Below are 21,404 nucleotides of genomic sequence, written 5' to 3' on the forward strand. Positions count from 1 at the left end.
GTGTATTCACCTCTGTCTATCATACAGTCGCGTTATTTACCAAATACAAATTTGAAAAAGTACTGTAGAGCAACAGGCAATGTACAGTCCTGTTAGTATGGCTACAACATCTTATTAGAACGAATGGTACCTTCAGGGAATAGGGAATGTAAACAGACAGCGTTTCAGGAAGAAACATCCAACCATATATTATTAACACGAGAAGTAACAACCAGCAGCACTGTAGCTCTACACCCAGGTGCCATTTCTGGGAGGCCCAGGCTGTGCTCTCACAGCTGCTGTGTGGCTGGGGTCTCTTGGTGGAGCACCTCTCCCACGTCCATTCATGCCATGCTGTCTCCAGGTGTGTCCCACCTGCTGTTGGCCGGTGCTGAGTGAGCAGCTTGCTGCTGCCCCATGCATGGTGCTGTGGGGATGGCCTGGCCCTGCATACACAGGGTGAGAGCTGTGTGAGCGTGGGGCAGGTAGAGCGGTCCTCCCACTCCTCAGCATTTCCAGAGGAAAGTAAGAGCTGCTGGAAGGATGCTCCTGCATTGGCGGGCATTCGGTGCAGGGCTGTTGTGGGTGGGCGGCCCCATCTAGCTGCGGGCTTGTGGTGCAGGGGGGAGCTCCAAGAAGACGTCAGGGAGAGCTGAGCAGAGGGAGGCACCACCAAATATGGAATTTTATTTTCCATCGCGCAATGAAAACAGCTCCCCAACCCGCTGGAAAACTTTTTCCCAGGCTGACGGCTGAACTTGGTGGGAAGAGACTGGGTGTGGGGGAAGGGTCGTTCCGTTCTCTAAATCAATGGAGATAGCAGAAACCCCACTGTAAATTTCTAGGGCAAGTGGCAAGCTGGTTTACGGAATGCAGGGAGATGAGAACCTCTGGCTTACGGAAAACAGCATGAATTAATAATCATTTAATTGGCTTCTCCATTATGTTGCTGGGTTGGGAGATGGAAGGGGCTGTCAGCGGTGCTTTAGCTAAAAGAGCCTGATGGCTGGGCGGTGGGGGAGGCAGCTCCTGCCCAGGCGGACCAGGAGGAGTCCGCTTCTTGGGACACACCTGGCAGAAGGAAGGAGCCGCACTCCAGGAGCCGTCCCGTTCTGCACGGAGAGATTTCCCTTCATCCTCTGGAATGCGGGAGGTGCCAAGGATGCGCGAGAAGTCTCCTCAGGGCCCCAGTAGGGCAGCACTGTCCTGGTGCACGGGGCTTCCAGGTGCATTTGTGGAGTAACACAGATATCTGAGGCCAGGCAATCTGAAATAATCCACTTAGAGGCTCAAAATAATGCAAGTACTAATAGGTAACTTGTCATACATCGTACTGTAAGCACAGATGTTTCTTTCCTGCCATGCCTTTGCCCCAAGCCTGGTGCTGAGCTGCAGCCGCAGGAGTGGTGCGTCCTCATTTCTCCAGGCAGAAAAGAGCTCTTAATTCCTCTGATCTGTGATGTGGACTGAATGTGTCACTTAGTGAATTTGGCTGTTTATCAACAATAAACTTGGGTCTTGAGTTAAAATTCCCATCTGAGCTGTCAGCACAAAAAAGTGACACTTAGAAGAAATATTCAGTATGTGTTTTTCAATTCACTGCAACAAAGCGGTTTCTCTGGGGTCTGGACAATCATTAATAATTCTGATTTTGAAGGATAGAAGTTAGGGATGGATCAAGTGCACTTGGAAAAATGGGCATTTTGGAAACGGTAAGTAAAAGTAAATTTTAGCTGCTTTTCACTTTTCCTGAATTCTACGTTGGCTGCTTCCTATGGGAAGGAAATTGGAAACACGGTCAGGATTTCAGAGGTTGTACGAAGCGCTCAGCAGCAATGGGACAATGTCTGCAGTTGGGTCACTGAATTCAGCGGCTGCATGGCTCTTTTCCAACCTGAATGATTCTGTGATTCCACGAAGTTAGTTTGGCTCTGCATGACTGGTGCTTAGGGCTGAGGCCTGGCAAGGAAGGACAGAAATACAGATCACTTTCTTTACTGTGATGTGGTGCCTCTAAAAGACTTCTCGTGTCGGTAAATGAAGGGTGTGTGAGAAGGAAGTGGTTTACCTGGGTTTTGCTCTGACTGCACCCTCTGAACAAGGTGCAGACACAGTGAGCTCACCCAGAGAAGAAGAGGAAGGGGGAAGAGTATGGGGGGACCAGTCTGAGAATGCTGCCGTGCCTTGTTAATCGGCAGCCGATCCATCATATTAAATATCCAGCTGTCATATATTACCTTTCAAGTGAAAATGAATAACTCCCATTAAGGGCGAAATGGGTTTGAAGTCGATTCGAGACAGATTAAAGTACTGTTATGAATGTGTGTTCGGGGAGGAGGAGACGGGGGCTGTGTATAATATACTTGTCCTTACAGTTTTTAAATAATAGATGTCCCACAAATTTATGTACTCCAGGCTGCCAGGGTTCGGGGGAGGGGGAAAGGTCAGGGATGTGCCTTCTCTGAGAGCCTTAACTTGCACAGTGCCTCGCTGTGGCTTCTGTGTTCCTCTCCTGCATCGTTGAAACACAGCAGGATGTGCTCATCCCGCGCCCTGCAGGTTGGGTCCCACTGCTGGGGCTCTGTGGGACCACTGCCGGTAAGCGCCTGCAGTGTGCGCTGTCCCCAGGGGTGCGTGGGCCCAGCAGGTGGGTGCCGTCCTCCTGGGGTCATGTGGCACTGCACCCAGCACACAGTCTGCACAGCTTCCAGCCATCCCTGGGGCGGACGCTCTCCAGGCTGTTCACATGCAAAGCTTCAGGTGCTCAGAACCAGGGGTTTGCATCCTTCTCTGCCGCACCTGCCCAGCTGCTCACAGGAATGACGCGTTAGTCTTCACATCTGACCCAGCATTTGTGTGTCAGATACAAGCACAGGGAAGGAGTCCTGCACTTGACAGGCTGTAGGCAGCATGCATAAGTAGCTGCGGTTTCTCTGCTTCTGGCTATAAATGACACAGTTCCCCTTCTATGGAGGATAACCAAGAACAAACTTTCTGTGTCCAGGTAGGCTTTGTAGGTTATGAGTTAGTCCGTGTACTCATCCTCACACAACTTGGCAGTGCGTATTTCAAGAAAAAACAGCAGTGTAAATGGAAACACCATCTTCATCCAACGTCAGCCTCTTTGGGACTGTCCTGATGTGAATCTCTTCTTATTGCAGCACCAGCCAGCCAGGCAGAGAAGGAGCTGATGGAGCCTCCAGCATCCTCTAAACGAGTACCGTTTTCCAGCAGCTCTGAGTCGCCTCTCTCCTTTAAATGGTCAAAAACTTCAGAAGAGACCAAATCGGAGCAGGTAAGGACAAGCACTCGGCTTTTTTGCACATCTGTGGGTGAATGTTTCATCTGTGACAAAAGTAAAGAGTAAAATAAATGAAAGAGGGTGAAAGGTGGTAACTGATTGCAGGAGAAGACATCGAATTACTAAAGTCTGGCTGTAAGGAAAGAGGAAAGCTGTAACAATTGCACAATTCATTTTCTGTTCTGCAGATGTACCAGTGTCCATACTGCAAGTACAGTAACACAGACGTGAATCGGCTGCGGGTGCACGCCATGACCCAGCACTCGGTGCAGCCCATGCTCCGCTGCCCGCTCTGCCAGGACATGCTCAACAACAAGATCCACCTGCAGCTGCACCTCACTCACCTGCACAGTGTGTCCCCTGACTGCGTTGAGAAGCTCATCATGACGGTGAGTCACAGCATAGCCATGTCTGCTGCCTTCACAGGGAATGCAAGGAGTGAAGGGCTGACCTGACCTGCATGGGCTGTGCTCACTGCAGTGAGCTCAGGGGCAGCTCCCTCACCTGCCTGCGCTCTGTCATCGAGGTTTCTCCCGTCCTTGCATGTTTCCTTTGCAGAGACTAGCTTGTCCATGCTTGGGCATTGTGGCTAGCAGCAATATTGCAGTGCTGAGTGAGTAATCTCATTGCAAAGAGATTGGAATAAATAAGATTTCCTTTAAGTACTGAGGTCATTGCATGGGACTATTGCACGGATCCTTCTGGGAGATGCAGTAGCTGAATGTGCTGTGCTGGTTGGGTTGCAGAGGGAAGATACTCAGGAGTTGGTTAACAATTCCTGAGAAGGACAGCCAGGGTGACTAAAGTAACGTTACAGGAAATTAGGTATCAAGTTCCTGCTTAGAATGTGATTTTAAGAAGTAATAGAGTAGCTTTGCTTGGAGCCTCGTCTGCTGGAGGAGAACCAGTCGTGTTGAGCAGCCCATGTTCTGCACTCCGTTCACTCAATGAGGATCATTGTCAGGATTTTGTGAAATAGTATGGATCTGTTTACTTCAGTCAGGAATCACCCCATACAAAGTGGCAATGTTGGTTTTTTTGTGTGTGTAACAGTTCACTTTTTTAAGCAAGGGATACATTGACATTAGCGCAAGGGAGGTGGAGCCTTGGCTCTGCTTCTAGAGCAGATTGTCAGTTGTGCCACTGTCTGTGCTGTGATTGTTCCTGCTTGTGCTGCTTCTGATGTGCAGCAGAAACTTCAGACAGCAGATTGTGGTTAGGCGTCTTGCATGGGAGCTCTTCTCCAGTGCTGCTTTGGGACCGAAGTTTGACCATCCCAAGAGCCAGCACTTGGTGAGGAATAGCAAATCAGCAGCGGTATTCAGGTTGCCATTTGTGAGAGGCAGTGTTGTGCTCTGCCCCAGCAGTGTTGTTGGCTGCAGATCTCTCCCATGGGGCTCTGTGTGCCAGACATGGCAGTGGGCCGCACTGCCTCCACGCAGACACACTGAGCGGAGCCTGGCAGCGTTCACAGCACCCATCTGCTTGCTTCCGTAAATGTCACTTGGAGGCCCAGCACGTTCTTTGATGAGTTCCGTTTTCGTGGGTTGCACACGACGTTGCCTTTCCATTTGTTAGTGTCAGGTTAAGATACAGGTAGAATTAATAACGCACATTTTCCAAACCCGTTATAAACTCACAAATCAGATGTATTTTTTTATGCAGTCTTCAAGGCGAGGTTGTGGCTGCACTGAAGAACTTGTTACCAAGTACACAAGTGTTTGTTTCAATTCCTGACAGTTCTGTGATTTCTTTCCTGCATTCCAGCTCTGTTTTTCCCTTCTTTGCTGATTGCTGATCACGAAGGGCAATAATAACACTTTTGTCATAATACTCTTGTTCTTTTATCAATTCACTTTCTGTGGCATCAACTAAGCAAGCAAATGCAGCACTACCCAGCTTTTCTCTTACCGTTCTTTGGTCTTCCCTTTCTAGCACCATTCCAGTCCTCGTGTGTCTCCTCACATGCAGTTGTGTTGCTCATCTTCCCCCTTTGCTCTGTGAGCCACCCATCCTCTCATTTTTTCTGCCCTCTCTCTGCCTGCCAGGCTCTGTGGGAGTCACGGTGCAGCGAAGGCTCACAGTGACCACTCTTGGACTAACTGCTTGCAACTGCCTGGAAAAACTCCACGTATCCGAGCAGGCACCTCATCTGAAAACCCATTAAAAAACCATCCAAGGTGACAGGTCCCACCCAGCATCCTCTGAGTAGCAAAATGCAAAGAGACTTAGGAAGACAGACCAACAGCAGTTCACTAATGTTTACAGGCTGTCTATACCTGCAGGCTCAAGCAAGGGTTGCTCTGCTCTGGTGGACCACTGCATACATCTAGCTAAAGGAACCGTCCCCTCACAAAGAGCAGCTGGGACCTACATCCATTTTAATTGCTCATGCCCAAGTGTGCAAATACCTTCTGAGAACTTAAACAAGTTTGGTTAGACTCTAACTAAATTTAAGATGTTTTGACCCAGTGAGAGAAGTAAACAGAAGCTGAGCCTCTTTCTTAGGCCAGTAAACCTAACCGGTTTGCTAAGGGTGTCTGCTGTGCTGATGTGAGGATGCTTTGTTTGGGCTGGGCTGTCTGCAGGGCACACAGTCTACAAACCCATATTGGGTGAATTAGTGCTTGCACAGGTGTTTGCCCTCCCAGATACACAAAGACTGACAGAAGCCTCTTGCCTGAGAGCTCAGGGCAGTGCCCAGGGGACACGGCCAGAGCAACTGCTGTGGTATGGACAGTTCTTTTAGGTCATTGCATCTTCTGTGCTAGAGCAGGGCCTCATTCTTCTGCTGTGGTGTGCAGCACTTCTGCTGAGAAATGTGGAGATTGGCTTATTTCTGGAGCTCATCATCTTCCTTCTTTGTTCTGCCATTGTGGCCCTGGGTGGCTGTTTGCTTTGTACCCGGAGGTATGTCTGGGTAGAAAGACTGACTCTCCTTCACATCCCACTTGCATGTGGGTCAAGAAGATGGCTCTTTTTTGGTTCATATGGCAAATATTTGGTGAGATCAGTATGTCTTGTGCAGAACCTGGCAGCATGCGAGATTTTTAGTGTTGCTTTCTGGGTTCGTGTCTTACTCTGACGTGTAGATCGGGCCTCGGTGCTGCTGAGTGAATCGCAGCCCAGTCAATGGGAGCAAGGTCCCTTTCGACACAGTGTCTTTGCATCTGGCATTTGGAGGAGGCTCCAGTTAATAATACCTTATCAGACGCCTTTCAGGAACCTGCAGTGTCTAATATGTCTGTTGCCATGGAAACAGCTACTTGCTTATGCTCAGCATCTCATATCTGTGTGGCTCGTGCCCCGTCCTTTCATAGCAGCACGCAGCCTGGGGCTGTCCTGCGGCCAGCGGCTCCGGGCAGGGCTCCAGGGGCAGCATAGTGGTGCAGGGGGCTCTGGGAGCCCTCATCCCCCCCAGCTGCACACAAACGTGGCTGGGTTTGTAGCGCATGGCGTCTCGGCCACGCTGTGCTCTGATCGCCATCTTCCCACCCAGCAGCCTCTCCTCCAGGCTCAGGCCCGCACCGCTCCAGCAGAGAGCCCCTTAATGAGGGTGAAGTGCAGTTCGCCGGCTCAGTCGATTGACAAGACTGATGGGCTCGAAGCGGGAGAAGGGACGGCTTCCCAGAGCTCCCTCCCCCCGGCTTGGCGTGCGGCGCGCTCCTCTCCTTGCTGTTGTCAGTCCTCTCCCAGTGTTTCCGGAATTTCCTTTTCATCGTTTTCTTTTCTCTCCTGCTCCACCAGCGATTCTTTCCCATCCCCGCCATCCGCACTTCTCCCTCGCACCATCTTCACATTTTTCCCCCTTTCCTATTGTCTTTTCTCATTACTCTCTCCCTTCGTTGTCATTCAATTTTTCTCTCTCCCTCCTTCTCGCCCCCTCGCGCTCCCCCCTTTCCCTCTCACTCTGTGTCTCATTCTCCATCTCGGATGAAGGTAATGAAAATAATCGGGCTTCATTAATTCTGAGCCCTGTGAGATGATAGCCATTTGGAGCCATGTTTGCCAATTAGATGGTCTAAATTAGAAGTGACCTTGGTATACTGCCATCGCTTTGCCTCTCTGAGTCTAATGAAGCTTTTCACTCCAGCACCCTCACTCTCTCTTTGTAATGGAAATTACCTCCTTTGTCTGGTTCGGGAACCTTGCATGGCGCGCGTTTCCCCCTAGGTTGCACGGACATGGGGATCGTAATGTATCTCCTCAGACCCCTTCTGGAGATTTTCTTTTCAAAGCTGCACCATTTTGGCGTTCCTGGGCCATTACGGAACAGCCACATGGACTGTCCACGTATGTGGTCGCTCTCTCTGAGGAAAGCAGAAGGCAGATGCAGCGTGTGAATGGAGCTGGTTGTGCACATACCCAAAGATTAATTTCTGGACGTGGCACAAATATGCCTGTGTGCCCCCGGGGCCAGTGTGGCACTGCTCAGCGGCTCAGTGCAGCATCTCTGTGCGGTTGGACCGTTGCCGATGGGGCATCGCTGCCACAGTGTCATCCGTAGGCTCACAGGTTGTTCCCAAAGTCATGGCCTCGTGGGTCCGGCCGTGTGTCAGAGTGCTGTGTGCTGGAGGTGCTTGTGGGACAGGGAAGGAAGCATGATGCATCCGTCCGGGTGTTCGTGGCAAAAAGTTACTGGGCTGTGTTGTTCAGAGAAGTGGCCACAGGGGTACCCAAGTGTGTAGGTGGACCTCTTGGTCATAAGGGAACTTTTTTTCCTTGAGGAGATTGAATTTCATCTGACAGGGTTCTGGAGGTGCAGATTTGTCCCAGCAGTGGCTGCCATTTCGGCAGCACTGTTCGTCAGCAGTGCTCCATGCCTGGCATGGGCTGCAGGGGGACAGCAGCAGGATGGGGCGGCGGGGCCTCAGCTTGTGTGCATTGCTGGAGCTGCTCATGCACATCACTGGAGTGCTGATGGACAGAACCTGATGATTATATTCACACCCAGCCATTGGGCCATCAGAAGGAGCAGAAAAGATAAGAGTGAGCCACAGATCCTTCCCCATCCCTCAGTTTCATTTGATCAGAAAAGGTGGTGTGAGAGCAATGTCAGCGCTGAGGACTTCACTGGTGGCTCAGGGGCTACAATGTATGTCTGCAGCTGTAGTGGCAGCACAGCTTAATACTGAGCAGAGCAGAAGGCTTATGTATGGAAGGAAAGGAAGGAGGCAAATCACATTTGCCTGACTTAGGTCTGTAGGGTTGTTCTTTTAACAAGAGTACGAATGGACTGATTTGTTGCCGGGGTGGAGCAGTTGGTGTTGAGGAAAATCTCAGCCTGGGTACATGGGTGTGCAGCTCAGCCATGGGCGGGCACCTGGAGAGCAGCCCTGGCACTGCCTCTTGGGGGAAGGGGAAGGCAGCCCACAGCACGGAGCTCCTTCCTCTGTCACCAGAGCCATCAGTGTGCCATCAGAACATTTCAGTACACCTGAAGCACAGCACTGTTACAGAACACCCCTCCTCCTCTTACCTGCCACGTGACTGTGGCCCACTGCACCTTCCTGTGCCCTGCCTACCCTTGTTATTTGTTTATTCTGAAAGCAGCAACAACATGCGCAAACAGGACGCAGTGTTTGCGGTCTGAGCAGACAGATGGTTCAAAGCTGGGACGCCAGAGCTCAGTGTCAGAGCAGAACTGCTGGAGATGTGCAGCTCTGTGGCTGTCAAGGCTCGTGCTGCTCTGCGGGCCGAGGACGGCAGTGGGTCGGGTCGGGTCAGCTGCAGAAGCACAACTGGTGCCGATGCTTCCCAGGGCAGCCCTCCGCTGCTGTCCGCACTGCTGTGCCCCACATCCACACCCAGCATTTGTGGGCCCTGTGCTGCCGTCTGAGCTTTTTTCTTTTCACCTTTTTGGCTTTTGTGCCTGCAGCACATTTAATGTACCGCAGCCTTTTTATTTCTGCCTTTTTGTGTGTGTGCGGAGGGAGGGGCAGGAGCAGGGTGAGGACTGTGGCTGCGGAGATGCAGGTAGATAAAGGTAATTACTTAAACACATATAGGGCAGGACTTATTGGTTTGGAGACCCAGATTAAGATGCAGAGGAGCATGTGAGGTTGATGATTATATTTCGGGGAGAGTTAATTGACGGAAGGTGAAGGCAGACAAAGAACCGCTGCTTACTGCCTTCTTGAATCCCAATCAGGAATTATGATTAAAGACGCGGCGAGACAACAGAGGCCTGATGAATTGGTGTCTTTTTTTTTTTCTTTTTTGCCGTCATTCACACTTGATTGACTTCAACCTTTCAAGTGCAAAAGTCTCTCTTTTCCATTATTATTCATAGCCATCTGAGTTTTTCTAATTAAAGTGTATGAAAACAATTACTGATCCGTCGTACTGAGTCTGGTGGTGGGGATGGCTGCCTTACTGTAATGTGTGTAAAAAGCCCGCAGTTCTCCATAATGATGTGCAGCTGAGGTGTTAGATAATTTTATTCTTTTTCTACTCAGTTGGGTTTTTTTTTAATTTCTCATCATTTATTTTTCGTAATTCCTGAAGATCCGAGGAAAGCACTCTCCCTGCTGACAAAGCTGAGAGGGGCAGCACCTTTCTTCCTCAGCATCCCTGCTTTCCCCATCCTCAGAGCCCCACAAATGGACAGTGACCTCAGGCGTCTCCTGACCCACCACCTGCAGCCATCAGTGCTCATGGTTACAGTAGAACGGAATGGATTTGGTTTGCCCCGCGTCCCTTGGTGTCATCTCTCAGTGCCACCCTCCCTGAAGACATCTGCAGGCACAATGCTGCTGTTAGCGCGATGCTGCTGTGGGCATAGCACTGCTATAGGCATGGTGCTGCTGCTGCTGTAGGCATGGGCTGCTCCCCTGTGAGCAGTGGCAGCGGCTCTGCATCCCTCATTGCACAGTTTGGATGGCTGCAGCCACTCATGAACCTTCTTTCTGAGGGCTTTTGCAGACCACTTTTGCTTCTATTCACTCAATGGAACCAGGGTCTGGCCTAGGTTGGTGGTTGTTGACATTGATAAAGGAGGCTTCCTATCCTGCACAAAGGTGTACAGTATTTCAGGTGCAATTTCACCATGGTTTGTCAGTACCTCATGTAGTTCAGTCAGAGTCTCCTGGTCCCCAGCTGTGCATGAAGCAAGCTGTCATGCATGCAGGTAACAGCCCCAGCAGCTAGGTGCCTTGTGCTGTGTGTGTGTGACCAGATAGACCTGAAGAAATGGGGTTTTCCAGAAAAAGATGAGTGTAAGCATTTGGGACTTCCAAAGAACCACACAGTGTCTCCAGCTCTGCACAAATGTTGGTGCTCAGGTGCAGTGCAGGAATGATGATGCACATTCTGGGCCAACGCTTGGAGAGAAGCAAAGGGAACGCATCAGTCAGAGCAAGGAAAGGGTTACCAGCAGCTTTTTATTTCACAGACAATTTGCTGTCTTTTTAGTCTTTCCTTATTCATCCTTTCCTTTGTCACCTCTCTCCTTATTTGTACTTTTCTTTCTCATGCCCCTCCCTTTCCTGCATCGATACACTTTGAAAACAGTGCTGCAATGCTCCCTAGTTCAAGATTACAGTGTACTTTACGAGGTATGATTTAATTAGGGGCCTTATTATGTTTTCAGCAGCTTAAGGTGGGCCTTTCAACTTATCTACCTAATTGGTTGCACAAGAAGTTTCACAGCCCGTGACAAAACATTGTCAGTGATCAAAGTCTGAATTCTACATAAAGGAAAAATATTAATAATAAGATTATTCTTCAAGTGTGCACTGCTAATTATGTCCAGAATGTAACTGTAGAAACACTTTTGACTGATGTGAGCTTTGTCTAATAAACATGAGTCTTCAATGAGCTATGAAAAGCGATGCTCTGACTGTACAGTGCTGGTGTCTTAATTTTGCCACTGAAAATGTTAAAAATATTTCCCTGTGCTTTCTTCGCCCTCCATCCCCACCTCCCTGTCTGTAGGTGACAACACCAGAGGTGATGATGCCCAGCAGCATGTTTCTGCCAGCGGCCGCTCCGGAGAAAGATGCTAGCTCTACCACCGAGGAGCCGGGAAAGCAGCCTGGTGAGTGCAGTCACTGAGGCCCACGCGTCCCCCAGTCCCGAGGCTCCTGTCATCTGCTGGGGACTGTGGTTGGGGACCTCTCCTCTCAGTGATCTCCAGTACCTAGACGTCTCCTGGGGACTGCAGTTGGCCGGCACATGGTGGGGCTGTCTCCTTTCTGTGCCAGCATCCAGGTGTCCCTGTGCAGGGCAGTGCAGGGCAGGGCAGGGCAGCTCAGAGCTGAACAGCTCACACACCATGACGATTCACTTGGAAATCCTTGTGAAGGAAACCAGATGGGAGCAGTGAGAAGGAGGTGGTAAGAGGGCTTAAAGAGTTGGCTGGGAAACCACCAGTGTTGCAGCTGCTGGCACAGACTGTACTAACACCTCTGCTGCTGCCATAGCTCAAATGCGTCTGCTCTCAGGGAGCTCTGAGCTGCTGCAGTGATTGTCCAGCTGAGATCTCTCCCACCTGCCTCATTGCCATGCTGTGTTTTGAAGACATGGCTGTAAATCAATGGCAGTTTAGTCGTGGCTTTGCAGTGTGACAATAGAGCATCCCAAGAACAATGTTCTGCATGGGCAGAAGCGTCTCAAAGTTGGCAAGAAAGCAGTGTCAGTCTACGTTCTGTGCCCTCCTGGCAAATCCATGAGGAATTTGGGAACTAAGCCACTGCTTCCTTTCAGGAAGTCGGCACCACAGCAGTGATGCTGGTGGGAGAGCGCTTGTATGGGCAGGACAGCTAACGCTGTGCTGAGCAGTGGGATCCCTTCTTCAGCTTCTGCCAATATCTCGCTGCCTTTTCTGGCAGAAATGTGCTATGAGACCCTGGGGAAAAGAGGCAGTGCACAGAGTGCTTGTTTTTCTCATTCCCTCAAACAGCACCTTTTGAGATGCTACCAGTAGTACGTGGATTTCATTCCTGTTTTAGCTTTGATGGGACCAGGACTCAAAAACCATGCTCAGCTGGGGAAACCTTCTCACTGGAAATTAGTCAGGGCATCAAAGAAGTAAAGCACAAACAGATCGGTGACTGGATGGCCTTCACTTAAAAGGGAGAATTAAAAGTGATAAATGCACTAAGGAGATGTATGTATGTGAATATTTTCAGACATTCAGAGTGGGAAGAAAGTAAATTTTGTAGGCTGATGCATTGGGCCGTGATGAGGATAATGGGCTGGTATTAAAAGGAATGAAGGTAGAGGTGAAATGTTAGAAACACCCTCCTGTCTTGCAGAGGGGGAAAAAAAGAGTCCTTGTGCATCGGTGTAATTTCCAGTTTTGTTGTGATTATGTTTTCACAGAGCTCTCTGAGGACTCAGGAAAGAGTCTTTTAACATCGGAAGGTGCAGAGCACAGTGGTGAACCCAAGCCCGCTCCAGCTGATCAGAGCTCTACCAGGGAGGACTCCGGTTTCCTCTGCTGGAAGAAGGGATGCAACCAAGTGTTCAAAAGCTCAGCAGCCCTGCAGACACATTTCAACGAAGTTCATGCCAAGCGCCCTCAGCTGCCAGTGTCTGATCGCCATGTCTACAAGTACCGCTGTAACCAGTGCAGCTTGGCATTCAAAACCATCGAGAAGCTGCAGCTCCATTCCCAATACCATGTGATCCGGGCAGCCACCATGTGCTGCCTCTGCCAGCGCAGCTTCCGAACCTTCCAGGCCTTGAAGAAGCACCTGGAAACCAGCCATCTGGAGCTGAGTGAGGCCGACATTCAGCAGCTGTATGGTGGTCTTTTGGTCAATGGAGACCTTCTTGCTATGGGTGATCCTTCACTTGCAGAAGACCACACTATTATAGTTGAGGAAGATAAGGAGGAAGAGAGCGACTTGGAAGATAAGCAGAGCCCAACAGGGAGTGATTCGGGGTCGGTACAAGAGGATTCTGGCTCTGAACCAAAAAGGGCCTTACCCTTCAGGAAGGGCCCTAACTTCACTATGGAGAAATTCCTAGATCCATCTCGCCCTTACAAATGCACAGTCTGCAAGGAGTCTTTCACGCAAAAGAACATTCTCCTGGTTCATTACAATTCAGTTTCTCATCTGCATAAACTGAAACGAGCCCTCCAAGAGTCTGCTACTGGGCAACCTGAACCTACCAGTAGCCCCGACAACAAACCCTTTAAGTGTAACACATGCAACGTGGCCTACAGCCAGAGCTCTACCTTGGAGATCCACATGAGGTCTGTCCTACACCAAACCAAGGCTCGCGCGGCCAAGTTAGAGGCAGCTGGGGGCAGCGGCAGTAGTAATGGAGCTGGCAATAGCAGCAACAGCAATCTCTCTTTGGGTTCATCTACACCAAGCCCAGTGAGCACTAGCAACAGTAATGCTTTTACAACCACCAACACAAGCAATTCAGGCACAGCTCCCATTCCCAGTCTGCTCAATCAGGTGCCCAGTGACACTGTGGGAATTCCTCCCATAGGTAACCCCGTTAGCACTAATATCTCCTCCCCTTCTGAGCCCAAAGAGGTAAACCGGAAGAAGCTGGCAGACATGATTGCATCCAGGCAGCAGCAACAGCAGCAACAGCAGCAACAGCAACAGCAACAGCAAGCTCAGACCTTGGCACAGGCACAGGCCCAAGTCCAGGCCCACCTGCAGCAGGAACTGCAGCAACAAGCTGCTCTCCTGCAGTCTCAGATCTTCAATCCAGCACTTTTGCCACACTTTCCAATGACCACTGAGACCCTTCTGCAGCTTCAACAACAGCAGCATCTTTTGTTTCCTTTCTACATTCCCAGTGCTGAGTTCCAGCTCAACCCAGAAGTTAGTTTGCCTGTCACCAGTGGTGCACTGACACTGACTGGTACAGGTCCGACTTTGCTGGAGGACCTGAAGGCTCAGGTTCAACTCCCTCAACAGAGCCATCCACAGCTCCTTCAGCAGCAGCAAGGTCAGCTGTCCTTGTCACAACCTCACTCCGTTCTTATACAACAGAGTCAGCACCCAGAGAAGAAGAATAAACCCGTAGTGAAGGACAAGGAAAAAGAAACCCCACGGGAAAGTGCGGAGAGGGGAGACACTAATGCAGCATCTAAGGAGTCTCTGCCTGATAACTTGAAGCCCAAAGACAAGAAGGACTTCGTACCAGGCAGCAGTTCAGAGCCCTCCTTACTGCCACCACGTATTGCATCTGATGCGAGGGGGAATGCCACAAAAGCCTTGCTGGAAAACTTTGGCTTTGAGCTTGTCATTCAGTATAACGAGAACAAGCAGAAGGTGCAGAAGAAAAATGGAAAGACGGAGCAAGGTGAGAACTTGGAAAAGCTGGAGTGTGATACATGTGGAAAATTCTTTTCAAACATCCTCATTCTGAAGAGTCACCAAGAGCATGTTCACCAACATTACTTTCCGTTTAAGCAGTTAGAGAAATTTGCCAAACAGTACCGAGAACACTATGACAAACTGTACCCACTACGGCCTCAGACCCCAGAGCCACCGCCACCGCCTCCACCACCCCCACCTCCACTCCCTCCAGCACCTCCTCAGCCAGCTTCTACTCCTACCATTCCTACTTCTGCCCCACCGATTACCTCTCCTACAATTGCACCAGCCCAGCCATCTGTGCCACTCACCCAGCTCTCCATGCCAATGGAGCTCCCCATCTTCTCACCACTGATGATGCAAACCATGCCACTACAAACATTACCTGCTCAGCTGCCACCCCAGCTTGGTCCTGTAGACCCTCTGCCTACTGACTTGGCCCAGTTATACCAGCATCAGCTCAACCCAAGCCTTCTCCAGCAGCAGCAGAACAAGAGGCCACGGACACGGATCACCGATGACCAACTCAGAGTCCTTCGGCAATATTTTGATATTAACAATTCCCCGAGTGAGGAACAGATCAAAGAGATGGCAGACAAGTCTGGATTGCCCCAGAAGGTGATCAAGCACTGGTTCAGAAATACTCTTTTCAAAGAACGCCAGCGCAACAAGGATTCCCCATACAATTTCAGTAATCCCCCCATTACTAGCCTGGAAGAGCTGAAGATAGACTCACGGCCTCCTTCTCCAGAACCTCAAAAGCAAGAGTACTGGGGAAGCAAACGGTCCTCCCGGACACGCTTTACTGACTACCAACTCAGAGTCCTGCAAGACTTCTTCGATGCCAATGCTTATCCAAAGGATGATGAATTTGAGCAGCTGTCTAACTTGCTGAACCTCCCAACACGCGTCATAGTGGTGTGGTTTCAGAATGCCCGTCAGAAAGCTAGAAAAAACTACGAGAATCAGGGAGAAGGCAAAGATGGGGAACGGCGGGAGCTTACAAATGACAGATACATTAGAACAAGCAACTTGAATTACCAGTGCAAAAAGTGCAGCCTAGTCTTTCAGCGCATTTTCGATCTCATTAAACACCAGAAAAAGCTTTGTTACAAAGATGAGGATGAGGATGGACAGGATGATAGCCAGAATGAAGACTCTATGGATGCAATGGAGCTTCTGACTCCAACCAGTTCCTCCTGCAGCACACCAATGCCCTCACAAGCTTATAGCACGCCTACATCTTCAGCTAATGCAACCTCCTCAGCTTTTATGCAGCTCACAGCAGAGGCAGATGATTCCTCCACCTATAGTTCTAAAGTAGAAGCTACAGATGAGAAACCAAAGCAGTCTGAACCTCCAAGTACACAGCAAAACCAAACTCAAGAGAAGCAAGTGCAACCAAAGCAAGAGTCTCAGCAGCAACTGGACCAAGGAGAACAGAAGACAAGTTCAGCACACCAAAAGATTTCACAGTTATCCTCCCCCTCTTCACTGCAACAGCCACCTCCACCTCCTCAGCCCCCTCAGTGTTCCTTATCACAGTCAAGCCCAAGTCCATCTCAACTGCCACATCTCTCCCTCAAACCCATTCACACGTCCACCCCTCAACAGCTGGCAAACCTACCTCCGCAGCTAATCCCATATCAGTGCGACCAGTGTAAGCTGGCATTTCCTTCCTTTGAGCATTGGCAGGAGCATCAGCAGCTTCATTTTCTGAGTGCACAAAACCAGTTTATCCATCCTCCATTCCTGGACAGAACACTGGATATGCCCTTCATGCTTTTTGATCCCAGTAATCCACTACTTGCGAGCCAGCTGCTGTCTGGTACGTTACCACAGATTTCAGCAACTTCAGCTACTTCACCATCAACACCAACATCCACAATGAACACACTGAAGAGAAAGCTGGAGGAGAAGGCCAGTGCGAGCCCTGGAGAAAATGACAGCGGGACTGGAGGAGAAGAACCACAAAGGGATAAGCGTCTCAGAACAACGATTACCCCAGAGCAGCTGGAAATTCTTTATCAGAAATATTTGCTCGACTCCAACCCAACACGGAAAATGTTGGATCACATTGCACATGAAGTGGGCTTGAAGAAACGTGTGGTGCAAGTTTGGTTTCAGAACACCCGTGCACGGGAAAGGAAGGGGCAGTTCAGAGCTGTGGGGCCTGCCCAAGCCCACAGACGGTGTCCATTCTGCCGAGCTCTCTTTAAAGCAAAGACGGCTCTTGAAGCTCACATCCGATCGCGCCACTGGCATGAGGCCAAGAGAGCTGGATACAACTTGACGCTGTCTGCTATGCTCTTAGATTGCGATGGGGGACTCCAGATGAAGGGAGACATCTTCGATGGAGCAAGTTTTTCCCACGTGCCACCAACTAGCAGTGATGGTCAGAGTGTTCCCCTCTCCCCTGTGAACAAGAGCATGGAACTGTCACCTCGAACACTGCTGAGTCCATCCTCCATTAAGGTGGAAGGGATAGAGGACTTTGAGAGTCCCTCCATGTCCTCAGTCAACCTGAGCTTTGACCAAACAAAGCTGGACAACGATGACTGCTCTTCTGTCAACACTGCAATCACAGACACTACAACAGGAGACGAAGGGAATGCAGACAATGATAGTGCAACAGGGATCGCAACTGAAACCAAATCGACATCAGGACCCAGCGAAGGTCTGACAAAAGCTGCCATGATGGCAATGTCTGAATACGAAGATCGGCTGTCTTCTGGCCTGGTCAGCCCAGCTCCCAGCTTTTACAGCAAAGAGTACGATAATGAAGGTACTGTGGACTATAGTGAAACATCCAGCCTTGCGGATCCCTGCTCACCCAGTCCTGGTGCAAGTGGTTCAGCCAGCAAATCTGGGGAGAGCGGGGATCGGCCCGGACAGAAACGCTTTCGCACTCAGATGACTAATCTCCAGCTAAAAGTTCTTAAGTCATGCTTTAATGACTACAGGACACCTACCATGCTGGAGTGTGAGGTCCTGGGCAATGACATTGGACTGCCAAAGAGAGTTGTTCAGGTCTGGTTCCAGAATGCTAGGGCAAAGGAGAAGAAGTCCAAACTCAGCATGGCCAAGCATTTTGGTATAAACCAAACAAGTTATGAGGGACCCAAAACAGAGTGCACTTTGTGTGGCATCAAGTACAGCGCTCGACTGTCTGTACGTGACCATATCTTCTCTCAACAGCATATCTCCAAAGTTAAAGAAACCATTGGAAGCCAGTTGGATAAGGAAAAGGAGTATTTTGACCCAGCTACTGTACGTCAGTTGATGGCTCAGCAGGAGCTGGACCGGATCAAAAAAGCCAATGAGGTTCTTGGTCTGGCAGCTCAACAGCAGGGCATGTTCGATAACACCCCTCTGCAAGCTCTTAACCTTCCTGCTGCATACCCAGCACTACAGGGCATCCCTCCAGTCTTGCTCCCAGGCCTCAACAGCCCATCCTTACCAGGCTTCACTCCATCCAACACAGGTGGGTATGGATATCGTCACACTGCTCAGAGACACAGATGAACTTGACGCATCTTTAGCATAGTTGGATGTTCCTTTCAGAATGACTGATAGTAGGGCGCATGGCCCTTTAGTCAGGCATGTTTACATGACAGCAAATAAGCAACGGGTATTTTATCTTTAATTCCTGAATTCAAGTTTGCTAGCAAAATCTGAAATAGAGCAAAATCCAGACATGTTGCATATCTATTTCATTAGCAAAGACTAAAAATTCTGATGCGCCTTCAAGGAAGCTGAAAATAGAGGATTTACCAAATAGAATATGAAAAGGACTAATGTGCTAAATGCATTGTTCATTATATCTTTTCGTTTGATATTAAATTCATTTTATGTAATGCTATCCCAAGCTTTCAGTAGTTCTGAACTTTTTATTGGGAAAATGTGGTGTACCTGGCAGTAGTGGTAACAGAATCTGGAGTATCTTGATGTAATGTCCTTATAGTGATCTCCAGGACAAATCCCGATGGGGCGCTACGAGCTGGGTACTGCCTGCAAATGCCCTCTCAGCCAAACACGATGTAGTCATGTGATAAATCTGCTTTGTATTTTAATAAGATTTTTCTTATCAGGACTGCATGGCAATGAAATTTGGCCTAGTTGTTTGGATGGCCTGATTCCAGTTGTTGGACTTAGTTTCTTTGTTTTTTCAGGATGCAGTTTTCCCTTGTACATGGTGGAGGGGTGGAGAGTATCTGATACGTAGCAAATATTGGAAGTGGGAAGTAGTGTTCAGTAGAGTAGATCTCAAAAACTTGATCCAGGGGCCACCTTCTACCCCTACTGCATCAGTGTCATTCCAGGGATATGCCCACATTTGAATTGCAACTCATGACAGAGCGGTTGATGTTCTATAGCAGACCTGCTTTCCCTTGGCAGACTTCTCTGCTTACTTCAGATGATCCCTATTCAAGTTGCCTTTCACCAGGGCTGCTCTGTTTGCATAGATATCCAAGGAAGTGATTCCTATGTCTTGTCTCAGCAACAGGCTAATGCTGTCTCAGACTGGAAGGGCCGTTACACCACATATACCAGCATGTACCTTTGTTTTCTGTACTGCAGTGGTACAGATCAAATCCCATTAGATAGCATACAGAAACAATAACTTTCTCTTACTGTACTAATGATGAGGCTAATGATGAGTTATAATTCATGCTGCAAAGTCTGAATACAATCTTCCTGGCTTCTTAATCAGAAACTGGAGCAATTTCAGTCTCCAAAAAGACTTTCTGATGCTTTCTGTCAGTGGGCCATCTCTTTAAGTTCCTCTTTCAACATATTGAGGAACTGAGTGCTGATGCTCCTGAGTAAAACAGTGGTGTCACATTAATGAAATTGTCTTCTTTGTCATCCAGGAGGTAAATCTTTGGATAAGCAAATCAAAGCTGTGGACAGAAGGATAGTAGCTGGTATGAGCAGTTATGCTGCAGAGCTGCTCACTGTAAGTAACATCACCAGAGCCTGCAGTTGCTATGTTGTTACACTGACATTGGGTGTAACATCCTAAAGAGAGCACCGGCGATTCAATCACTGCATTTGTCGGGTTCTGGCCTTTCCAAAGATGATCTGCTCTCTTGGAGCCATGATTCTTCCCTCTACTTGAGCAGCAGAGGGCATTACATTGTAGAATGGTTCCTGATGTTCATGTCAGAAGCAGAAGAGATGAGAGTGAATTTAGCTGGAAGGGCTTTGTTAAGAGCTAGGTTCTCCACAAGGCTTTTTGCATAGTTAAAGATCTCCCTCCACCCCCATGAAGAGATAACATAGTTCTTAACTGTGGGTGTAGGACTGTCAATTGTGATTAAGCCACGTTAAAAAGAGTTTCTGTGAGCTATTCTGTCTGGGGTTGCTGCCCATTACTGCTCCTTGATCCTAGTCTTAGGCTTGTGCCTGAAGGGATCGTTGTGTGCCAGGATATTTTTGTGCTGTTGTTCTTACGGAGGGTCTCAGTTCAGTGGCCAGAAGTAGGCCAAGACAATCTCTTTGGCAAATTATATTGTCAGGCTATCTCAGATCACCCCTGCACTGTTGACTTAGTACCCCAAATTTATAACAAGATCTAAAATTACATTTTTTGCACTTCAATATATATTGCTGCCTTTATTTTTCTCCAAAGACCAGGATGTGTCCTGGGGAGATGGGGCTACGTACTATGAATGTTAAAAGCAATCAGTGACTGCCTAGACAGGACTGAGCTATTTAGAAAGTCAAACAGACTATTTGTGGCCTTTAGATAAAGCTCCAAAGGTCAGGCCATCTCCGCTCAAAGCCTGTCGCAGCAGATAAAGCTGTGCATCCAGGTATGTTATGAATTAGCCACTGCTCCTGTGCTCAAACCTCTCGGGGTTGTTCAGTTAGGGAACATCCGTTTCATTGGCACCTCTCCATAATGCACCCTTTTCTGAAATCTGTGAGGCTGCTGTGTGGAGGCTGACTTCATACCTTCACAAATCACTATTGTCTCAATCCAGTGTCAAGAGCAGTGTAGGTTTCAGGAGGGCTTTGCTTCAGTCACACTGAATTCTCTGGGACTGCCTCTTCCTGCAGCCCTGCTGCTGGCTTCCTTCCCCAGGCTGTCCTCTGCAGAGGGACGTGGGTCTGTCCCCTCCTGTTTGCGCAGGAGGCCAGCTCTGCAAGCAGGTTTCCAAAGCCTGTGGGTGGACACAGCAGTATGGACACCACCACAGACAAATGAACTGTTTGCAGTAGGGTGTCATGTAGCTGGGTTTTGGAGACTGCTGTGTTCCCGTTAGCTGCCAACCTGTGATGCTGCGAGGAGGTTACTCCTTCGCCATGTTATGAGAAGCACAAATTCCCACTGTGCCACGTAGTGTTACGGGGCATGGCAGTGTGAGGGGCTCCTGCAGTGTGGCTTTGCAGGCAGCGGTGCAGGGCTGGGTGCCCAGAAGGCAGAGGAGCACACGTGGCATTGCACTCCCACCGTGCAGATCAGCGCTCTGCCCCAGCTCCGCCACCCGCAGCGGGACCTGCGTGACAGCTGCCTGCTGGCGGTGGGGCTGGCGGAGCTGTGGGTGCCTGTGCTCAGTTCTCAGGATCAATGATGTTGGTTGAAGACCTCATCAGGATAAATGGGGCAGCTGCAGCTCACACGAACCGTTGGCTGCAGCCCCAGCTGTGTGCAGGTCCCTTTTGTGCTGCTCACAGGGTGAAGCAGCCTGGCAGCAGCTGGGTTTGCTGCCCGCACCCAGCCATGTGCCCAGCTGCTGTGCTTCCCCCAGCAGTACTCAAAGCTGCTACTGTGTGCCCCAGAAGGGTACCTTCTCTAAACAGCACAACCTAAAGCAGGAGTTGCT

The 21,404-nt window shown here is 49.5% G+C and overlaps 1 protein-coding gene across 6 annotated transcripts in view; it reads left to right on the top strand.

The window, feature by feature from the left end:
* Positions 1-21,404, top strand: part of ZFHX3 (zinc finger homeobox 3) — a 511,657-nt gene that overhangs the window by 482,486 nt on the left and 7,767 nt on the right. For 4 of the 6 annotated variants that reach the window (XM_040707006.2, XM_046899384.1, XM_046899382.1 and 1 more), the window contains 4 exons: positions 3,141-3,274; positions 3,466-3,669; positions 11,216-11,318; positions 12,605-18,055. In XM_040707006.2, coding sequence (XP_040562940.1) covers positions 3,141-3,274; positions 3,466-3,669; positions 11,216-11,318; positions 12,605-18,055 — 5,892 coding nt within the window. The remainder of the gene's footprint in view (positions 1-3,140; positions 3,275-3,465; positions 3,670-11,215; positions 11,319-12,604; positions 18,056-21,404) is intronic. The other 2 variants (XM_046899383.1, NM_001293088.2) reach the window with 1 other exon arrangement.

This window comes from Gallus gallus, chromosome 11, assembly GCF_016699485.2.
Source record: "Gallus gallus isolate bGalGal1 chromosome 11, bGalGal1.mat.broiler.GRCg7b, whole genome shotgun sequence".
NCBI lineage: Eukaryota > Metazoa > Chordata > Aves > Galliformes > Phasianidae > Gallus > Gallus gallus.